Source organism: Aptenodytes patagonicus, chromosome 3 (assembly GCF_965638725.1).
Source record: "Aptenodytes patagonicus chromosome 3, bAptPat1.pri.cur, whole genome shotgun sequence".
Lineage (NCBI taxonomy): Eukaryota > Metazoa > Chordata > Aves > Sphenisciformes > Spheniscidae > Aptenodytes > Aptenodytes patagonicus.
In genome coordinates, this window is record NC_134951.1 from 113,552,752 (window position 1) to 113,567,876 (window position 15,125).

Below are 15,125 nucleotides of genomic sequence, written 5' to 3' on the forward strand. Positions count from 1 at the left end.
CATTATTCTTAAACAATAATCACTAAATGAAAGATTGTCAGCTATACTGTTTCTATTTCTTTGTGTCTTTACAGCAGAAGGAAAACAAAAAATGAGAAATGCTTAGGACAGTGCAAGGAAAAGATAATGAAAAAATCAAAAAACTGAAGCACTCGGGGGATGGGGACCACCCTGTAGCCAGGGCTCAGGATCCCCCCGAGGACCACAGGGCAGCCAGTGCCCTTTCTGTCCCCGAGTTGGGTGACCCCAGTGTGTAAACTGGGGCCAGGTCTTTCTTTTTTTGGCCATTTGCCATATTGTTCCTTGTGCTGCCTGGGAGGAGTGATCCCCCCGTAAGGAGGGCGAGAGTTGCTTTCTCTTTGCCCAAGGGGGCACATGGGGTCTCTGGACACCGTTCCCCCTGTAAGCAGAGGAGGGCCCATTACCCCACACCGTTCTGCCTCCTGGCAGTCTGAGCAAGGCGACAGCCCTGTATGCGGGCCGTGTTACAGCATTTCCCCTCTGGCAGCCTACGAAGCTCCTCGGCATGCTGAGCCCTGTGGGCCTCCACACTGCTGGTCCTGTCCTCCTCATGGAGTAAGTGGAGCGACCACCTCAGCACGGCTGCCTGGGGCTCCCTTCCTCTTCTGGGAAGGCCTTCGATGACCGTGTGCCTGCGCGAACGAGGCCTGCGTACTTCGGATTTGACATGAGGTTGTACACAAACACACAACTCCTATCCGCGCATGGCTCTCGGCGCGGAGATTAAGGCAGCACCGAGCACCGGCACTGCGCCCCCGGCCTTGACCGCCTCACCGGCGACCGCCGAGAGGGAGCAGCTTAGCCCGCGGCGGGCCCGGCGGGAGGCAGCCTACGGGCTCTGCCCCCCCTCGCCCCCGGCGTTGCCATGGCAGCGTACGGCACGCGAGAAGGCCCAATCCGCCCCGCTCCCGCAACGCAGGCGGCCACCCGCCACGGCGCGCCCGGGCGCCGTGCAGGGGTGGGGCGGGCGTGACGTGCTGCGCGGGCCCCGCGGCGATTGGGTGCCGCCGCTGGCGCGCGTGCGCCGCGGGAGGGTCGGTGCGCGCGCGGCGGCCGTTGGCGGGAGGCGGCAGCATGGCGGTGGAGCCGCCGCGGGAGGCGGTGTGGCCGGAGGGCGCGGGGGCCGAGGCGGGCTTCGTGCGCGCCGTGCTCTCGCTGCCCGAGAAGCCCGACACCACCGTGCGCTTCTTCGAGCGCGGCGACTACTACACGGCGCACGGCGCGGACGCGCGGCTGGCCGCCCGCGAGCTCTTCCGCACCCGCGCCGTCATCCGCCAGCTGGCGGGGGCACCGGGTGGGTGCGGCGGGGGAGGCCGGGCCCGGGGGCTTGAGGGGCGGCGGGGTGCCAGCGGTGCGGGGGCGGGCGGCGGGTTGGACTCCCCTCCCCGGGCCTTGCTGCGGAGGGGCGGGCTGTGCCGGGCGCCCGGCCTCGGGTGGCCGGGAAGGAGGGAGCGGGAGGGCCGCCCGCGGCGAGGCGGCGGTGGGTGCCGGTGGCAGCAGCTGCCCCCGGTAGCCGGTGCAGCAGTGGCGCGTTCTCCAGGGCAAGGCCTCCGGGGTGTCACTCGGGTCGGGAGGCTGCGTGTTTTCGCGTTCAGTCGTGGTGTTTCGTGGCTACCTTGGGCTTACGTTCTCCGTGGCGTCATTTTTCAAAGATCGGGACCTCGTGTCAGGGCGAGAGAGCATGAGGTGCTGCTGTTTTCTTCCCGCTCTGGGTCACTGTCTGACTGCTGGCAGGCACGGGGCTGCTGAAGCCTGCAGCACCCCGGGCGTTGCTGAGAGTGAAGGCAGTGACCCAGGCTGCTGTTCTCTGTGTTGATGAATGTGGGAAGGGAGATATTAAGAGGTCTTTGGATTTTAATGTCCGCTCTGATCAATTGCGGCTTGAAAGCAAGCATAACTGGATGCAAATCTTTCTTCTTCAGCCTCGCAGCTTTGAAATGGTAGTTGGTAGCCATTCTGAGTAGGATGTGTGTGACAGATGTAGGTGTACAATCGTGGGAAGGTATCTACAGCAGAAAGCACGGTTCTGAGTATATACTTCTCATCACACAAGCGCATACTAGAGAGCTGTCAGATGTGGATAGTTAGTTGAACACAACGTGTTGCATAGGCTAACAGCAGTTAATAACACTCTTCCAGCGCATTGGTGGATTTCCATTTGTGAAAATGATTGTGTGGTATTTTCTGTGATAACTGAGGACGGGGCTCATGCAGTTCTATAGTGCAGGTGATAGGTAAGCAATGGTAACATCACGCATGACTAACAATGGCCTACAGAAGTAAATTACGTTTAATTATGTATTGCATAAGATTTTCTCTTCCATCCACCCCCTGTTGCTTTTTATTTATCTCTTGGTATAAGACGGTGGAGCTTGCAGGTGTCGGATGTAAGAGCATCGAGATAAATTATCTTGTCAGAAGAGGCAAACCTTAGTATTATCCTTAATCTCAGAAACATAATGTTGCAAAGTTATTGGCTCATATTTGCAAAATAAACCTGTTTGTTATGAATGAATTTTTTGTGTGTGCGTGCAATGGCATTAAAAAGAGAATGACATTCTCACGTGCTTTTCACTTTCTATTGCAAGTGATGAGCTAATATGAAAAAAACCAAAAAAAACCCCCAACCCCTCCCCAAAACCGCAAAAAAACCAACCTGTGGAGAAGTTGCAGAGCTTGATAGTTTCAAGCGTAGAATTTGATATGTCTTCCAGACTAGAAACACATGCATCAGTATTATTTTTGTATTCCATTTAAAAGTGATCATTTTGCAGATGTAAGCCTGTGACTATCAGCTCCGGTTTTAAAACCTTTAAAGCCTTATCTAGCATATCCAACTAAAAATCAGCATAAAACTACATTTTTTTTGCTTTCAGGATGATTTCAAAGCACACATCAGCTTCAGCTGCCCCCCGCCCCCGCTAGTGTATTACATAGTCTCAGCTGAAAAAAAGAAAAATTGTGTTTCGTTGGACAGTTCTGCACTGGGAAAGAGAACCTAATTATGTGGAATTAGTTTTTTACCTGCTTCCAAAAAAAGTCTTACTAGAGATTTGGGGAAAGAAAATGAAAAAATCCTATTTAAAATAAACCCTTAAGTTCTTATGGGTGTGTAAATTCGCTATTTAACATCTTTCACGTAAAGGGAGGAAGACCCTCAAATGTGATGAAGGCATGCTACCGAAACGAGGGATGTGATAATCTCTATCTATTACTTCTGCTTACTTTATATGTCATCTAGCTCTCACGTATCTGACGCCAGTCTGAGTTAATTCCACTTGCCAGTCTGGCAGAAAACTTAATGTACCCACCTGAAACCCCAATTTGTTTAGTAGTGGAATTACCTTATTCTGTCAGTAGGCTGGTGCCAGAGGTGGCAGGGGAGGTGGGGAGGTAGAAGTGGTATTGCTCCTTTTGGCAGCTGTATGGAATTAAATTTGTTCAACTGTATCATCTGCCTGCACCCCTATAGGAACAGAAGCAAGAAGTTTGTCAATTAGGCACTTTCTAAGTTAGGTTTTAATGTAAACTTTTAAACTTTTTTGAGAATGTTGTTTTCACAGTATATATTGTGATAAAAGGGAAATGTCTTGGCAGGTGTGTCTTGCCATCTTCTGAGTGCGACTAGGGTGATAGTCTGTTCTGTCAACAGAAGTGGCTTATCCAGGAAAGAAAAGATGTCATCCAGAAGGAAAACCTGTAGCAGGCTTCCACCACTCATTAGATTAAAATGTGTGAAACATTAATTAGAAAACCAGATCAAGAATATTGTAAGGGGAAGTGTGAGAGGAACAGATCTCCCTGTATATATGTACGTATAGATCTAGTGATATTTGGAAATGAACGTTTTTATTTGGCTATGGAATATGCTTTCTTCATTCTTAATATTAACCAGTTGAATGTTGTGGTTGTGTGTTGTTTCATGGATTTTACATGTTTGTTTCTTTGATACTGGAGTAGCGTCCTTCCTGAAGGCTGTTCTGGGGGATTTTGATTACAGAAAATAAACTTTATCAGCAAATTCAGGTATCTCATAATTTTCTTTTTTCCTTTTTTGTAGGAACTCAGAAGCTTGAGAGTGTTGTGCTTAGTAAAATGAACTTTGAATCTTTTGTGAGAGATCTGCTTCTGGTTCGTCATTACAGAGTTGAAGTTTACAAGAACAAAGCAGGGAGTAAATCTATCAAAGAAAATGACTGGTATTTAGCATACAAGGTACAATTGCCTTACCTTTCTTTATAATTGTGAGATGAAAGAAAAAAAACCCATAACTCTTTCCTGAGCCCCTCAGCTTGGAGTTTTGGGATTTTCAGGGACTGACATTGGTGGTATGATGGTAAATTGTGCAGTCTGTTATATATCCCTGTATTTTCTACTGCTCTAAGGCTGGAAGAGCTTGTTCTGTATCTTTGCCATAGGTTGGGAAATAAAAGAAACTTGAAGTAGTTCACTTTGTGTAGATGATACGTAAAATTTTAATGGTTAAAAAAATAAAACAGCTGTATGTTTTATATTAATGGGCTGTTCAGTACTTACTTTTATCAGTTGTTGTCCTTTTTAAAGAAAAAAAAGTATGTGTGTATATACACACTCTTTAAAAGTATATTTCTTTTCTAAATAGGGTTCTCCAGGAAATCTTGCCCAGTTTGAGGAAGTTCTCTTTGCCAACAATGATATGTCAACGGCCATTGGGGTTGTGGGGGTTAAGCTGTCTACTACTGATGGACAAAGAGTAGTAGGAGTGGGGTATGTCGACACTACGCTGAGAAAATTGAGTGTCTGTGAGTTTCCAGATAATGACCAGTTCTCAAACCTTGAAGCTCTGCTGGTTCAACTAGGCCCGAAGGAATGTGTGCTACCAGTAGGAGAGACTGCAGGCGAGATGGGAAAACTACGACAAGTAAGGGAACCATTGTGGCTTACGGTTAGAGAAAAGTTTATCTAAAAAGCTGTATTCTAGCTTATTAGCTAGGCTCCATGGTATATGGAAGAATGAAGGAGCAATATGTTAACTCGAAGTTTTGATTTATGCATCCAAAATGTATTATTTGTCTGTTGACTCATTTGCATTTTAATCAGCAAAAGTTGTTCTAAGGGTAAAATCTTGTCTGTCATTCTCTCTGCAACCTAGCAGTAAATAAATCTCTCTTCAGGGTTTGCTCCTCTGTGATGAACATCTGTCCCCTGAATATTGAAAGTAATAAAACTGTGTGTTTATGGACAACAGGTTATTCAGAGGGGAGGAATCCTGATTACAGACAGGAAGAAGGCGGATTTCACAACAAAAGATATTGTTCAGGATCTCAATCGCTTGTTAAAATCAAAAAAAGAAGAACAAATGAATAGTGCAGCATTGCCAGAGATGGAAAAGCAGGTGAGCACAGAGCAATGTTTAATGTGCTCCTGTTTTTTAGAAGCAGAGTGGTGTGTGCACCTGTTGTGAGCTGATCTCCACTGGTCCTGTTTTATGCTGGATTCCCATACTTCTGGGAAAGTATATTGTACAACCCATGGTATATTAAACTATATTCTTGCTGAAGCGTTTAGCAGTTCTGCTCAGCTTGAGTCTGTGTCAAAGTTGGATTCCAGGGGTCCTGAAAAAAAAATGAGAAAACCCTTCACTTACCTCTCTGAAGTAGTAAACTCTGGTAAGCAAATAGACTGTGCACAAGAGGTGCTTCGTATTCGTAATCTGTCTAGCCTAAGGACTGAAATACAATACTTCGATTATTTTGCATGACAGGAAAATTGGTATTTGAAAACAAAGTAATGTTTATGATAATATTTTTGTGTTTTATATCATCTTATGGCTCAAGCATATGATTTAGTGCCTGCATGTGAACTGAACATGTTTGTTAGCTGCAAACAAGAGGTAATTTGCTTGAGATAAACATGTTTTAAAATGCCCTTCACTGCTGATGCTTACTGCAGGTGTGAGGTACAGAGTTATTCTCCCTTAGTGTGTGATTTCATAACAGGTTAAAATTGTTTGAAGTGTGTTGCAGCTGAACAAGTCAGTCATGCTGCTGCCTCTCTTTTGTGCTGGCCCTAGTGTTTGTAACGCCGTGTAGTGAGTCAGATTGGATCCTTGTTCTGGCTGAAAACTAACCCTGAAACCATGTCCTGAGATGATCCATGATATCTCATTTATCTGCAATAACTTGTTTGTGTTCCTGAGCCAGAAACATCCTGATAGCAGCTTTGGAAAGCTGGCGAGGCGTGCACTTCACATTTTGTTTATCAGATTATGCAAATGTCTAGTTCGTTGTTCTTGCACCTACCTAGAAAGACGCTGCAGTGCCATACAATGTCCCTATGAAAATTAAGTCTTGTCAAACAGGATGAGTCTGTCATACCCTGTTGGAATTGGCATGGCTCAAAGTCTTCCCCGACTGTAATTTTCGAGGGGCATTTGTCAAATACTCCCCGATTCAGGAGTGTTTTTAACTAAACGTTGTGGGTTTTTTTTTTTTTTTTAAACTTCAGGTTGCTGTTTCGTCTTTGTCGGCCATTATCAAGTTTTTAGAGTTGCTGTCAGATGAGTCTAATTTTGGACAATTTGAACTGACTACTTTTGATCTTAGTCAATATATGGTTCTAGATAATGCAGCTGTTCAAGCCCTCAACCTTTTTCAGGTAAGAAATGCACACTTGAATTGGTAAGTGTTTTTCAATATACTTATTTAGCTGCTTGGTAAGTAGCCTGACTGCCTAGTCGAAGCTCCCCAGGTCCTGATTAATGGCAACTTCTATGTTTTAGCTTTGTTTTCAGCTACTCCTGTACAGTGTGTGTTGTAAACACTGTTAGCCACTGTCACCACCTTTTTTGTTTTTGTTTTTTGTTAGCTTACTTTGAGTGTAGAAGAAAAGATCATCAAGGAGGTAGGAAGTGGCCACAAACGAGGGTCTATGTAGAATGCAGATATTGGAAGAGCCGTAGAAGTACCTCATGCTTGTAGGTGCTGAGGAGTCTGGCTAAGCAGTGCGGGGAATGCTTTGTCTTTCCTTGGTTTTAGTCAGAGAAGTTCACATCTCCAGGCAGGAGTAGACTGGGGGCGTGGGAGGGGAGGAGTAGTAGTTTTGTGGTATGATAGGGAACTCCAAAGCACGGTTGCTTTATTCAGTAGTGCTGTTTTGGGGAAAAGAAGATAGGAGCCTGAATTAGATAGTGTTAGGGGAACAGGAAGCATTGGCAGGAGTACTGCTGGTGGTGATGGAAAGGGAGGGCTGGCTGCAGCAGGCTGGACAATGAACAGGGCAGTACTTAAGAACATTCTGAAAGCACCGTGGCATGCTAACTGGCCAGTGTCAATTTTACTTTTCACACACATTTTCTACAAATCCAAGCAGGTTACCAGTCTCCTCCATACCTCACACCACATCTGTTTTTCTGCTTTGCCCCTTTTTATAGTTGTAGGAAAATGTGGGCTCAAAGTGGTGCATTGTATCAGCTTTTCTCTTTTGTTTTCATGTTAGTAAACCCTGCTTAGTGATCTTTGCTTGGAGCTAATCTGCTTGAGTTTCAGATTTATAGGAAGAAATCATGAATATGGTCCGCTGTTTATCTTAGAGGGATTTCTGGAGGAAAAAAGAGGTTATGTTCAGCATCTGAGCTGGTTAACCCTGGAGAGAGATGTTCTGAGTTGTTTTCGTTTTTGTTTTTTTTTTCTTTATTTCCTGAATCTTTGCCACTGTCTAGGGGATGAAGCAAAAATTATATCTCTTCTCAAGCTTTATGGAGGTGTTCTAGGAAGTTCAACACTGTCTTAGCTACATCCCTTTATAAGTCCTTGCAGGTGTTAGGTGTTTTGTGATAGGAAATACACTGCCATGTCTGTCTTTAGGGGCTGTTGCGACCTTTGGAACGAGGGGTTTGCCATGTAGCGGGAAGCTGTGTTGTTGTCTGTGTGGCAGGCTGTCTGTGGGGAGGTTTTTGGGCAGGCACTAAAGCAAAGGCAAAATATTTTGTAATTTGAGTTGCTCTGTGAGGTATGTAGATAGAGTTCTTATGGTGCAGCAGATGCAGTTGGTTATATATGAAACTGTAGCCTTCCAACTTGGATGTGCTGAAGTAGGTTATTCGTGTATAATATATGTACTCTGTGACACTTTCTTGGATTCAGAAGTTTTTCATCTGTAATACTGTCCAGAACACTGAAAATAGGCACATCCACTTTGGAGATTAGATATTCCAGGGGTTAAATGTGTCAGTATACCTTCTCACTGTTGTGGTGATGCTAGTTCTACATCCCAGTTGTTTACAGGCATCCAGATCTGCTCCTGGTTGAATGCTTTCCTGTTGTTTTAATTGCAGGTGTTCTTGGGTAGAGAGGGTTGAGATTTTAATTTCAACGTTAAGAGTTGAAACAAGCTTGTTTGCTGTTTTTCAATGTTAAACAAAATTTTTGCTTCCTAGCTTTTTGTGCAACAAACAAACAAAACCCCAAGAAAAATGCCCAAAAGGCTGTCTTGAGTCCAGTTAATATAAACCTAAATTATAGATAGTGAACTATAATCTGAACAGAGTAAGTTTAGAGATGTTTATAGTACTCCAAAGATGATCTGGGGCAGCTTGATAGAATTTGGATAACTGTGTTCTCTCCCGTTGCCTCATTCTGTTGTGTCCCCGCCCCGGCACCCCTCAAAGACCTCCAACCAAAACTCTTGAACCCAAGTCTTGTTTCTTGCTGCTTTTTTTGATGGACAGGACCCCTATTTTTTGACCTTACAAAGGGCAAACTAGCAAATATCTAGGTGTATTTCCACTTTTCCTATTCAAAGGGCAAACTGCCCAGTGACTAGGTATCTTTCTAACTTTCCTGTTCAGTCAGCTAGTTTCAAAATGGCCAAACCTATTCCTTGTTCGCCATGTTCCAGGGACCAGAGTGTAAGTACTTTAATGCCGTGCTGTTTCATTGGCCTTTTTTGATGGGTGCCAAGTTGAGTACAGAAAAAACACTGATCTGTTCCAAGGGAGCAAAGTTGAGTGCCGTTCAGTGGGTGTCAATAAACTTCACTAACTTTTTTTTTTTCCTTCTTTCCAGAGTTCTGTGGAAAATGCTAACACTGCACAGTCTCTAGCTGGTTTACTAAATAAATGCAGAACCCCTCAAGGACAAAGACTAGTTAATCAGTGGATCAAACAACCGCTTATGGACAAGAATAGAATTGAAGAAAGGTAACAGTATTATGTGTTTGATAGACTTACGCAAGTTAGTAACTATTTTAGAGAAGGCTCTTTCTTTTTAAGCACAAAATACTACAACCAAGAAATAATGGTGGTTGGAGGTTTTTATGTGCTATCTTGTAACACACTGTAGTTAAACAGAGCAGAAAACATTTTTCCCTGAGATGCAAATTGACAGGTTACTGTTAGATTAAATGCTTTTTACAGTTATCACATTTTAAAGATATGTTTAGGTCGTCAAATGATTCATGCTACAGGCTAAGGCAATGTAGCAGCCACTTCCTAACTATTATTCATATGGCAAATGCTCAGTCTGTGTAATAATGTTTTGATGTCACTTCCAGATTATCAATTAAAAAGAAAATTAACAAAACACCCAAGCCATTAAGCAGTAGTGACCTCTTCCTATTTCCAGAAAAAAACTACCTTTGATTGCAGTGGGGCACTCTTACCATATCTTGCCTAGATATTGTGGCCCAAATATGAGTGGTCTCTTTCTTCCTTGCTCTTTCATACTGCTGCCTGTCATCGTGCGTCTGCCCTACCAGTAGGTAGTAGTATCAGTTGATACGAAGCCTTAGAGAATTTGGCAAATCTCTGCTGAGAATGTACAGATAATTCTCAATCCTTCAGAAAGAAAAACTGCAATGGCCATATTCCTACAGTGTGTGTGTTTATCTCTTGATTATGTTCACCATGGAGACAAAAGCTACACTTTTTTTAAACTTGTGCTAAATATAGCTTATCATACAAAACCAAAGTTCATACAACTCAAGTGAACAGCATGTTAATGCATCGCAAAATGTATATTAATGTGTATCTTGACAAAGCAGAAGAGGCTAGAAAACTGAATTTAACTTTGATACTTTGTCTGAGGCTCATTCTTCAGATAAGGCATTACAGGTATGTCTGTATATGCTGTTGGGCTTTAGCACAGATCGCTACTACCAAAAAATAAATTTTGGCTTGGGCACATTGACGTTTAAAGGAGTTATGCAAAGAGTAGTTTTCTCTCTAGATTTGTGGAGACTGAGTTATTCTGCTTCTCTTCAACAATTTTTTTCTACTTTCTCTAATCATTTGCAGAATGGTACCTAGTAACTTGATCAGAGCACACCTAGAAGTGTTATTAATGTGACACTGAAATGTTTGTCCCCAGGTTTATTGAATGCTTTCATCATTAGTTCTTGATTATGTGCCCAGGATCATCTATTTCTCTTAGTTTTGGATCCTAAGATCTAAGCCAACTTTAATTTTATGGTTATGTTGGTTTTAAGATTTTGAAAGTTATTACTCCCATTTGTAGTTTTCTTATGTCAAAGTAAACATTGGAAATTTTAACTTTGGTATCAGACTTGTTTGCTCATTACTGTGCATCAGAAGTCCTGCAAGTTTGGAAGAGAGATGGTGTTTTCTTTATAAAGCTGGGGTTAAATTATAGGCAGAAAATGTAACTTGACCTGTTCTGTAGAGGTTATGATAATTTCCACATTTTGTTTTGCGATTCTGTATGGCTAATGTTGACAGCATTTAGGAAAAGCTATATTTAAAGGAGGAGGGGAGTAATTCAATGGAGTTAAGCTCTTAGAGAAGCTTGTAAAGGTTGGTGTGTCCAAGTGTTACGAGGTTGAAAGAGGTCCATTGGTATCTTCCTGTATCATGCCCAGCCATAGAATCATCAGGGTTGCGATTTGGTAAAAGTAGTTTGTTTCAATCTGTACTTACAGACAGTGAAATACTATAGTATGACTACAGTCATACTTTGCAGTTTATTCTGCAGCGTAGCTAAGCCTGTCTTTAACGCATCTTGCTTTCAAGTACTAGTTTGGTGAATGTAATTCTTTGGCTTTGGGATAAAAGCAAGGTATTTTACTCATAAGCTGCTGGTGTGCCATCTTCCCAATCTTAATGCTGTTCAAAGCGTGTAGGAATGTTCTTTTTTTTTTTTTTTTTTAATCCAAAGGAACAAGCATAATAAGAGAAGCTGTTAGCGGGACTGATGAGATGTACTGACAGATTCAATTATCTTTGGAAAGATTGGCGGTCGCTGAGTTGTTTTCTATATGCTCTACTGTATATTGTGGCTGTTTTAAGAATTACAAACTATAATTTAGAGCATATAATAATTTGAGAAGGAAATATCTGGACTTTACTGTTCACAGAAAAGCAGTGCTTCCTTTGTTGTCAAGGTGAGTTACTGATTATTTCTTAGCTTGAAGTGTGCCACATTAAAGCACCCCATTTAACACTAATCAGCGCAAACCTCTTATCAAACTAGGCTAAACTACCCAGGTTGGACTGATGGTAGATGACAGTGTTTTGGAGTAGGCCTGTTGTTTTGCTTATTCAAGAGGTATTTTGACTTAACTTTTATTCCAGTAGTGTAGAATGGATGTCTGACTATTTAAAAAAACTTGTCAGTTAGACTCTTGCAACCCTCTGTTAAGATCTGTAGGTGGTGCAAGTCATCTTTTGGAGCTAAATGGATCATCTTTCAGTAGTTTGTAACCTGCAATGTGTTGTTAACGTTTATGGATAAATAGAACACAGTGTTGTGTCACTGTATCTATGGTTAATATGGACTAGTAACAACACAAATTAAAGTACGTATTGCCTATGCTTCAGATAAAATAATGTCTATCAACTGGAACAGCTCCTAATGAGGACTAAGAAAACAGGGGTTCCTGATACTTGTCTGTCTTGAAAGACATGGGGTTCTGCCCATGTCTGGCTGGTTTTCCATGATTAAAAAAATAATTATCAGTCATAAGCATACAAGATACAGCCTTACTTCTCCCATGTGGTGTGTTCAGAAGGCAGGTAGATAAGGTTCTTGCTCCTTGTCTTATAGTCAGAATATTTCTGAAATTGAAATGTAGTTGCAGAGACAGGAAGTGCAAATACATCTATTAATTGCATAACACGATTGACTGCGATACAGCAAGCAACTTCAGTATGTAATGTTTGTTTTTCAGATACTGGAAAATCTGAGAAATGTGGCAGAATGTAAAATAGTGCTTGTTATGCCCTGAGAAGGGAACTTGTGCTGAATATATATATTTTTTCTATTTTTGGGGGGAAGTGCTATCTGACACTTGTGCACAGCACAAATATGAAATTCCAGCTGACATTTTTATTCCTCTATGCATACTGTGGCTGAACCTCTTACATGTCTATGTTCTGCAGTAGAAAAGGTGCAGGGATTTCAGTTCCAGAGGAGTTACAGGCTGTACTCTAACATCACTTGTCCTGATTCAAGCCTATTTTGAGCTTTTCTCTTGTGTTCCTAAATACTGTGCTTCAGGGGGCCAAATTGTAGAAACCAGTCCTATCTCTAGCAGAGTCACAAAGTAATAGATTTAGGAAGCTTGAGGTGAATCAGTGGCTAGCAGGGTAAAATTTCCAAGTTTGTAGAACATTCTCATGAATCAGTCTTGAACGACAATTAAAGTAGCAGCTTGTTTAAAAATGAAAAAAACCCCAACTTGTTGCTAGCTGGTATAGGCAGGCTTGAATGCCTTTACAGGGCTTTATTTAGTAATAAGTTAACCTAACATGCTTTCTCTAGCAGATAAATGGAGGGACAGAGTGGGGTAATGCATATGGGATAGCTCAGAAGCTGTGTGACTGGGGGCTCATCTCGGGTGTACAGGAATACACAGCACTGATGAGAAACAGCCAGGTGAAATGAGAAGTCTGTGTGCGTTGCAGGCCTTTGATCTCCCTCAGATTGCAGAAATGTGATCAAGGAGCTGGAGTGCTGTAGTGCTCTTTACGAAGGCTGGGCAGGGGAGATGGAGGGGTTGTGTTTCTGCAGAGGTATGGCCTGAATGCGCAGAGCTCTGCTGCAGGGGGGGGCGGCGGGCCTATCAAGAGCTTATGGGTCAGGATTATGGGACAGCAAGGTTGGGGGGCATTACAGTGAGCATCTGCAGCACACCTGCCCCATCAAGATGAAGAAGCGGGCAAAGCCGCCTTGAGACAACAGGAAGAAACATGATCGTAGGCCCTGGCTCTCCTGGAGGACTTGAACCACCCCGGCACCCACGGGAGTGAAGCACAATACTTGCATCTTTGTACATGCTGGCAGACAAGTCGTCAGTGTGCCCTGGCAGCAGCAAAGGGTGACTGCGCACCGGGCTCCACTAGTAAGAGCAGGTTGAGGAACGTGATTGTTCACATCTGCTTGGTAGCTGTGAGGCTGCATCTAGAGTATTGTATCCAGTGTGGGGCTTTGCAGTACAGGTGGATGGACAAACAGGAGCCGGTCCAGCGGAAAGCCACTGAGCAGGATCATGGGCTGCAGCACGTGGTGTGTGAGGAGAGACTGAGGGAGCTGGGTGTGTAGCCTGGAGAAGAGAAGACTAAGGGGCAGACCTAACTGCTGGTTTCAGCTGCCTAGTGGGTGGGAGTCACAGAGAAGGTGAAGCCAGGTGCTTCTTGTAAGGGCACAGCAAAAGCATGAGACAAAACAGACACCAACTTCACCAAAGGACCCTCCAGCTGGATATAAAGAAAAAAAATCTTCACCATGAGGATGGTTAGACTCTGGTGTGTGCTCAGAGAGATGGAGGGATTTCTGTTCTTGTTCAGTGTTCAGCTGAAATTAGCCTTGTTTTGAGCAAGGGCTGGAACTAGAGGCCTTGAGTGCCCTTCCAATGTAAATTGTTCTGCGATAGGTTTTCACTACTTTTGTGTTCTTTTCTAACCTGCAGCTGTCCCTGCAAAGCATTGCAGATAGGCTTTGTTGCTTCTGTCATTATGGTTAGCAGCTCTGGAAAGACCTTCATCACTTTTCTGAGTACAGGTCAGTACTTCTTCACAGCAACAGACTGATTTCAGGCAGTTAAATTAGTAGGTGGTGGCCTGTGTCCTCAGTAAGGGAGGGGATAATGTGACCAACTTGGAGCTTTGTCTAAATGGCTTAATTAAAATGCACGTTAAATGCTGGGAGTGCCCCTAATGCCTGTAGAGAAGCTTCTGAAATACAGGTTGAATCTGAGCTAGTTGGAAGACAGAAATGTGATTTGTTATTGTCATGCAGATCATGATGCAATAAATACTTCGTATGAAAGAAGTTGTCATTCCAGTGACATGAAAATGGTGTTGGCTTCCCAATAAGCCTCTAGAAATGTTAGAAAAATGTCACCTTTGTCATTCCAAAAGTTATCATCTCTAAGTCCCCTAGAGAAATGTTTGGAGTGTGAAGCTCTCAATGCTGCTTCTTTAATCCTCTCCCCTCCCTTCACCTACGTTTACTGTTTTGAAAACTACTAGATAACCTGTAGTTTCATTTGGGTTTGCTTGTAAAACTGAGGTGGACAGTGAGTGCTGTTGAGAAACATTAAACAAAAGCTCTACTAGTCAAGCACATGTCAGGCCACGTCTTTCGGAAGGAATTTCCATCAAAATCCCAGGTGCTTGAAACCTATTAAAAAGCTTAGATTCTTGTGTTGCAAGAGACTTGGTTTTAGTTTTCTTGTTTGAGGAGGGAACAGGGGGATGTAAATAAGAGCTGAAAAAGAGTCCTTTCATGACCCCCTCAGGTGTGGGGAGAGACAATGTTGCTGTTTGAGCTGGAGAAGTGCCTGAAAGCTGTTTGTATTCTGCATGTTATCCAAATCATTTGCCTTCTAGGTCAAGGATCAGCTGTATCAGCATTGCAAATCTGTAAATTATAGGTGGCATTCAGTGGTGCAGCACTGGAGCAGGTAGTCATAGTATCTCCTAGTTGATACCAGCTCACCCACTTCATCTTGACAAGTCCTTACTTGGTGCAAAATAAATAGAAGGATTAAGCTTTTAGCCAGTTTCTTTTGCATCTGAATTTTGAGGCTCAAGGGAAATGAAAATTAAACTAAAATTTGGTTGGAACATCAAATTGTTTTTCAGATTTTTAAGAAATAATCAAATTGCT

General features: G+C 43.2%; 1 protein-coding gene across 1 annotated transcript in view; it reads left to right on the top strand.

Moving 5' to 3' along the window:
- Positions 1–1,083: 1,083 nt before the first annotated feature.
- The window catches only part of MSH2 (mutS homolog 2), a 54,479-nt gene continuing 40,437 nt past the window's right edge, over positions 1,084–15,125 (top strand). Inside the window, exons 1-6 of the mRNA XM_076334732.1 lie at positions 1,084–1,315; positions 4,082–4,236; positions 4,643–4,921; positions 5,249–5,395; positions 6,508–6,657; positions 9,066–9,199. Of these exons, the coding sequence (XP_076190847.1) occupies positions 1,096–1,315; positions 4,082–4,236; positions 4,643–4,921; positions 5,249–5,395; positions 6,508–6,657; positions 9,066–9,199 (1,085 nt within the window). The 5' untranslated portion in view covers positions 1,084–1,095. The remainder of the gene's footprint in view (positions 1,316–4,081; positions 4,237–4,642; positions 4,922–5,248; positions 5,396–6,507; positions 6,658–9,065; positions 9,200–15,125) is intronic.